Below are 7505 nucleotides of genomic sequence, written 5' to 3'. Positions count from 1 at the left end.
GCTGGTAGCCTTCGTTCAGTTACGTATTGCTAGCAGGACACCCAATTCGCCCGCAGGATTTTCCGTCCGACCCGGTTCCAGGCCGGGCATTCAGTCCGTTCACCAAGGTATCCCGTTCCTCGCTCCCAGCTAGGCAGGTCTTAGTACAGGCGTTCGACGATCCTGGGGGCGCCGTCTTAAACCCTTTGGTCAGCTATCGGGTCCCAGCGCCTGCCGCTATCCGGTACTTCGCGGGCTTTCGCCCACCACCATCGGTGACAGCGACCCAGTCGTTCGTAGGCCCTCGGACGATTGTTCCCGCGTGGATAGGGAGACTGTCCCATGCCTCTGGCAGTGCGCGTGCCTGCATACGACCTCTAGCCACACGCCCGACCGCTGGTTTAAAATTAGGGGTCTGGGTGTGCCCGCGGGTCGCCCTACATCTTTACGTTCTAGGACAGCCTCCCGGGAGAAGTTTTGAACGCAAGAACATGGCCTCCGTGGAGGTCATGGTATCGCAATCGCACGTGATCCACACCTTCCGCGCTGCGGCTGCGAGCTTGTTTCTTTCCTGGCTATGATGGGCAATCGTATAGCACATGCTCCCGCAGTTTCCTCCGGAGAACCGCATCGGCAACGTGCCTCGCCTCGAAGGTTGAAACGACAAGGCGACGTAATTGAAATTCCGTGTCGGTCACGAACTGCGAGATGTAGTGGTCCGGAACGAACCTGACCTCGAGCCTGCGCCGCACGTCCGGGAACAAATCGCCATCCGCCTACCTTTATGCGCTGGCGACCATCTCTCTACCAGAGGCGTGATTCGTTGGTCGTGTACTGTTCGCCTTTGTAGCTTCTGACGCCGACTTGTTTCCTCCTCACGGCGTTCTTATCCGTTCGATCTTAGCCAGCCGAACAGTTCTAAGTCGAGGGTACTCCGGCTGGACCTGGAGCGCCATCGTCGACGTGGTCTTGCCCGCGCCCGTCATTGCCAGTAACGGGCGTCTTTGGGCGGTGTTAGCCGTGTTCGATGCCGGTACTGTGCCATGCAGCGCTCGGCCCATACCGGGCCGCATAACCCATACGCGGCAGGAACACCGATTTGTACAGGATCCTGTCGTCCTTTCTTTAAGGCCTCAACTAGCCTTAGCCACAGATAGTCACGACTGAATATAGCGCTACGAGACGCAGCCTTTTCCCGCAGATGGGAGCTAAACTTCCTTTGGGTCAACGTGACCCCGGGTATTTCGCACTCCGGGGTCGTACAACCTTAGTCCCACCGTAATAGCAAGTCAAGGGCTTGCCGTTGTATGATCACAAGGTCTGCGACTTGGCCGCCGAAGGTGAGTTTCATCAGAAGCCCATCTCGACGCGCTATTTCTAACAGCGCATTCGCGTGTTCCGTGAGCTCGGACGGTGTTTCCCGAGATGGTAGCGCAGCAGATCGTCGGTAAAACAGCTATCTCTGTCTCGGCTGGAAGATCGCTGGACGAGCGGGTTGACCGCATGCCTCCAGAGGTCAGGACCGAACTCCGAGCCCTGGGTGTAACCCTTTGTTAGGGTCTCGAGTGTCATGTCCCAATCATGTCGGGCCTTTCGGCCGTGTAGGTAGCCTCTTTGTCAGGGCGATCCCCAGGCCGCATTTAACCTTGACGATCTTTCGTTATTGCGCCACCGAGGCATGGTTAGACATTGATATATCCAGGAATACGCCTACGACATATTTCCCCGCCTTTCATCTGACACTGAAGGCATGTGTCCATGCATCTGAGTCGTGGTTCTTGGTGAAACCAATTGTCTGGCCGACATATGGATGTCCGCTGTACAGATTCTCGCCCGATAAGGTGTTCCAGCCGCTTAGCTGAACTGGGAGTAAACTAATGGGTCGATACGCGCTAGCATCGCATGGGTCCTTATTGGGCGATTTCCTAATGACGACCAGCGCCGCGTTGCTTACAGGCTCGGGGAATGTCCTCAGTGCCAGTGAGGTATTGAACCGCGTTGTTTGGAGGACGGGCCGCTTGCCGTAAATTCTGCCTGATCGTCCAGGCCGGGGCTTACATGTTTTCATCGCCAAATGTGCATCTCTTACCTCTCGACCGTGCACGGTTCAGCGGTCGAACGATCAGTTCAGCCCGGTAATGCCGACTCAACCTACCCACGCAAAACGCCGGTCTCTCTACGGGTTTCCGCTTGTCCGCAGTCTCCGTAGCGTCGCTATCCTCGGGACCAGTTGCTCGAAAGCCTCTTGCCGGTCTCCCATAAAGCGAACATAATGTTCCGTCCATTTTCTGATGGACGCTAGTAACATTTCTCCGAGGGCCGTGTTCTCCCGGCTTTTAGCTTTGACGATGGTCCCACGGGCTCCTCGTTCCCGGTACCGAACGAAGAGCGCCCAGGCCCGTCGACCGTGCTCTAAAGCAGGCGCGGTTATATCTCCGCTTGAGGTCTGTGTACTTCCTCCTTATGGCTCTCTTTCTGAACGCGGTTAGGTTAGGTTAGGTTAACCTAACCTTTTTTTTTTTTTTTTTTGTGGTTTAATTGAGAACCTAGAGCAGCGGTTCTTAACCTTTTGTAGAACACGGACCCCGATGAAAGATTTTTAGAGATCGCGGACCTCCTACCAATTTTTTTTCAAATACCTACCTTTTTTTTTACAAAACATATCAAGTTATCATAACCAAAATTATAATAACTATTTTATACTACAAATTATAGAAGTAGACATAACAAAATGTACACATTTATAATTATTACACTTGAACATCATTAAACACTTAAATTTAAAAAAAAATAATTGTAATATAAATTATTTTATTATTAATTATTATTATTATTATCTTATTCTTAATATTATTACCCCTTTCAGGACCACACAGTGATTTAACCAAAATCAAAAATTTTTTTTTTTGACAATTCTACATATTAGAGTGTTTTAATAAATAAAAATGAAAAAATTTTTTGTTAAGTGGATAATTGGGACCAAAAAATACATGATGTCAAAACAGATCATTGAACATTTAAATCTTTATTCATAATAAAATCAAAATAAACCATAAATAAAACTTAAATTTCAGACTTCCTGTATATCAAAACAATTTATAAAAAAACAACTTACAACAAAACAATTTATAAAAAACAACTTTAAAAAAACTTTGAATAATCTTTAACCTTATACATAAATAAAATCATAATAAAACATAAAATTTCAGACTTGTATATAACTTATTATAGACATATTGTATAATATAATAAAAATAATCATAAAACAACTTATTTTTAAATAAAACATAAATAAATTTCACACTCTTGTATATAACAACTTATTATAGACATATTGTATAATATAATAAAAATAATCATAAAAAAACAACTTATTTTGTAATAATAACATAGGTACCTAATTGCTTATGAGATCATATTTTCTTTTTATCACAATTTGGTGTGGAACAACCGAAAACAGTTTTTATTTTTATTTAGGCATAAGTATATATCACATTTTATGCATTTCATACGTGAATAATTTGAACAATGCTTACATCTTTGTCTCTCATCTGTGGGATTCGGCCAATGATCAACATTATCAAACCGAACGTCTTCACTTGGGCGGGCAGCAAAAAGTCTTCTTCTTTTAGTTGGTGGTGTAGGTGTTCTTAGTGATGGACGTCCTTTTTGTTTTTTCAATTTATCTTTACCTGCCCGCAAAAGCCCTTCAGCAATATCTGACTTAAATTGCAACATACTTTTATATTTAACAATTTGTTTACAGTGAAGCCTATACAATAACCATGCATTCACAGCACACATGTCCAACAGATGATGTACAATTCTCAAATAATAACGCTTTACTTTATTTTCTGTTCTATAGAGTTCTACTAACATGTCATGTAGATCTATTGCCCCCATGAAATAGTTATATTCTTTGATGCATGCTGGCCTTACAACAGGAACATATTTTTTACTTGATATACTCCACCTTTGTACAATATCAGTTGGTTCAGCACCCATGTAATTAGATAACATGTGTACAAATTTATTATCAAACCACTTGCATCCAAAAATATTGTTTGTGGTGTCAACTTTATATTCATATGTTCCACGTCCTTTTACCTTCATATTTCCATCACTTGTAAACTTGCAGTTTCCTGTTCTGTTTGCCCGGACTGTTCCAATGCACTGTATTCCAGCAAAGTTTGAACGACATTGGAGAGCATAAGAATCAAACCAATTATCAAATGCTACATTATGGTTTTCAAATTTAAGAACACAATCCAACAGTCTCATAACAATGTCACCACTTAAACCAAGACCCATATGTGATTCTTGAATTGTACCTTTTCCCACATATATCTCAAAATCATGAACAATACCACTTTTTGATGCAATAGCAAACATTTTAATGCCCCATTTATGAGGCTTATTTTTGTTGTACTGTTTTAGTTTTGATCGACCTTTGAATGGTATTATAATTTCATCAATCGCACTATATTCTTCGATTTTAATTTTTTTAAAGTTATTTCTTACAGCCTCAATAAATGGGCGAACTTTAAATAATTTATCATGGTTAATATTATTCCTGGGCAAAATATTATCATTGTTGTTCAAGTGAAAATATGTGCGCAATTTATCGAATCTGTTGCGGGACATGGTATCAGAAACCATAGTAAATGTAGTTTGTCTTGACCAAAACATTCTGTAACTTGGCATTTTTACAATGCTCATGTAAAAATGAATACCTATATACTGCTCCATTTCTGATATATTTGTATTAATACTAGATCCAGTTACTTGACATGAATAGTAATTGGTTTGTTCAACAAAATTTTGAAGTACATTGTCATCTACAAAAAACTTAAAATATTGAAGTGGAGATAGATTTTCTATAGGGGGGTCTGGTAATGAGGAAGTGCAAGTTGGGTATGATGTAGTCCAAGTGTTATTAGTCCAATTAGAGTCTCCTAAAGGAATATTACTCCAGTCATACTCGAGATCGTTATCGTTTTCATTTTCTTGTAAAAAGACTAGTTCTTGACGATCATGTGCATCTGGAAGGTGGGTTATTAGGAGGTTGTATTTCTTGAATATCCTCTATTTCCTCTGTCATTAATTCAAGTACTTCATCTAAATTATCTATATTAACTTCATACCCTTCATCCAGCTCCTCAATGTCTGACAAATCACCAACTAATAAAAAGTTTGCAATTTCATCGTCAGTTAATCGTTTGTGACACATGTTGATGAAAAACTGAAATTGAATACAAAAAAACTTTGTATAATAACGAAAAACATACATGATGCCAAACTAAATCAATGGGATTTTATGTATGTATAAAAAAAAAATTATAAATTACATATAAGCCCACTGATCTTATTTGGGATCATGATGTAATATCTAACACGTTTCGTTTCTAACGAATAATATCAAGGTTCCAATGCACAAATTATGTTAATCAATACACTTAGAATTCAAAAATATTTTTTTTAAAGCTCTAAAATAAGTAAAACTTACCGAACTTGATGTTCGAAAAATACGTTTTGATGAATCACATCGATCGATAGAAAATGATAACAATAACAACTATTATTGATAAAATATATCACGAGGCAACTTTAACAGTATGATCAATATAAGAAAATAACATTCCCTATCGAATGGCACAATCAAATATCATATTTGACACCTCGGTACTGTTGTGTGAAGGCTTTAAAAACATGATGACAAAATGAGTCACCAGCCCTCAAAGGGTTAAAACTTAATTTTTATTTACTTAATTAATAAGTTTTAATGCGATGGTTGATGTTGCATTTCAATTACTAGTTTTTGAACATCGGGCTCAATACTCGAAAGCTTTAATCGTAGTTCAAATTCTACGTTTTCTAATCGGTTTCGAAACTTATTCTTAATATAAACGAGGACGGAGAATGCTTTTTCACATAAATAAGTTGTGGGAAATGGAATCAAAACTTTCAGAGCTTTACTCGATAATTGTGGATAATCCTTTCGAACATGCAACCAAAAATGTTCCAATGACTTTTGATTGAACTGCATTTTTAAACTAGTATCTGTAGACATTTCTACAAGGCTATCTTCTTCCGATGATGTCAGTCCATTTATTTGATGAATATCAATTTCAAAAGGTTGTCGAATCCAATTTATATTTATATCTGGAACAGGAAAGTAATTACGGAAGCTACGTTGCATATCACCCATGTGTTGTATGAAATATTTAGAATCTTTATCTGACAATTCTTCTTCAGTTGATTCAATAAAATTTTTGAGATTTGGAAATGGATCGTAATTCTTCTTTGACAGCCGAAGACTCCACAGTTCCAACTTTTTAATCATCGCTTCAATCTTATCTTCAACTTTAAAAATTGTAATATGTGTTCCTTGAAGACTTAAATTAAGTGCATTCAAATGAGTAAATATATCCAAGAATAATCATTCACGCGTTCACTCAACGAAAATAATTTATGTTCGATAAAAAATAATCTTACCTCATCTTTCAATTCAAATAGACGAGACAGCACTTTACCTCGAGATAACCAACGAATTTCAGAATGCAACAGAAGTTGATAATGTTCACTATCCATGTCTTTGCAAAGTTGTTCAAAAATTCTTGAATTCAATGATTTTGCTTTTATAAAGTTCACAATTTTTACAGCATCGTCCAAAACTGTTTTCAAATGTATTGGTATTTTTTTGGAAACTATGGCTTCGCGATGAATGCAACAATGATGCCATGTGACTGATGGTATGATATTTCTAATCCGTGCAATTAATCCAGTAAATTTTCCTGACATTGCTCGAACACCATCTGTACTAACTCCTACACATTTAGTCCATTCAATTTCATTCGCTATAATAAATTCATTAATTTTACAAAATATTTCCTCTGCCGTGGTGTGTACCACAGTGGTTACGAATAAAATGTCTTCGGAAATGACATTATCGTATTCGTATCTTACATAACACAGTAATACTGATTTATTAGTTATATCGGTACTTTCATCAAGTTGGAGGCTAAAGTAGTCACTTTTATTAATTCTTTTCAACAACTGTTCTTTAATATTTCCTGATAAACGATCAATTCGTTTTTTTTATTGTATCATTTGACAATGCAATTTTATTTAAGCTATTTGCAGCTTCTTCGCCGATCATTGTAGAAACCATAGCTTTCGCAGCAGGTAATATCAAGTCCTCTGCGATCGTGTGAGGTTTCCCTGATTTCCCAATTAGTAAAGAAACTATGAACGATGCTTTTATGGCGCTTTCATTTGTACAATCAGTTGCAGTTTTTTTAATAAATTTCATATTTTTTCTCAATTCTTGCTCTTTATTTTTAAAAAAATCAATGGATTTCATGGCATGTTCTTTATGCTTAGTTTCGAGGTGTCTTTTTAGTTTTGATGGTTTTAAAGCCTCGTTTGATAATACCTCAAAACATACTACACATTGAGGTTTTGGTTTTTCTTCAGATCCGTTGGACGTGAAACCCATTGATAAATAATTACTATCATACTTACAA

At 38.7% G+C, this 7505-nt stretch overlaps 2 protein-coding genes across 2 annotated transcripts; both read right to left on the bottom strand.

Moving 5' to 3' along the window:
* Window positions 1-2729: 2729 nt before the first annotated feature.
* LOC112599626 (piggyBac transposable element-derived protein 2-like) lies at window positions 2730-5209 on the bottom strand. Its single transcript, XM_025346605.1, has 3 exons — window positions 5020-5209; window positions 3516-4520; window positions 2730-2752 (listed from the first exon to the last, which is right to left on the bottom strand). The coding sequence occupies exons 1-3, from the start codon at window positions 5207-5209 to the stop codon at window positions 2730-2732; spliced, it is 1218 nt and encodes a 405-aa protein (XP_025202390.1).
* A 549-nt stretch (window positions 5210-5758) lies between these two features.
* Window positions 5759-6322, bottom strand: LOC112599625 (zinc finger BED domain-containing protein 5-like). The gene has a single exon (XM_025346604.1). It carries the CDS (start codon window positions 6320-6322, stop codon window positions 5759-5761), a length of 564 nt encoding a protein of 187 aa, XP_025202389.1.
* Between the last annotated feature and the right edge of the window lie 1183 nt (window positions 6323-7505).

This window comes from Melanaphis sacchari, unplaced genomic scaffold (assembly GCF_002803265.2).
Source record: "Melanaphis sacchari strain LSU unplaced genomic scaffold, SCAv2.0 Contig541_pilon_pilon, whole genome shotgun sequence".
NCBI lineage: Eukaryota > Metazoa > Arthropoda > Insecta > Hemiptera > Aphididae > Melanaphis > Melanaphis sacchari.
Note: the sequence above shows the minus strand (reverse complement) of the source record. Positions and strands in the feature narration are given on the sequence as shown.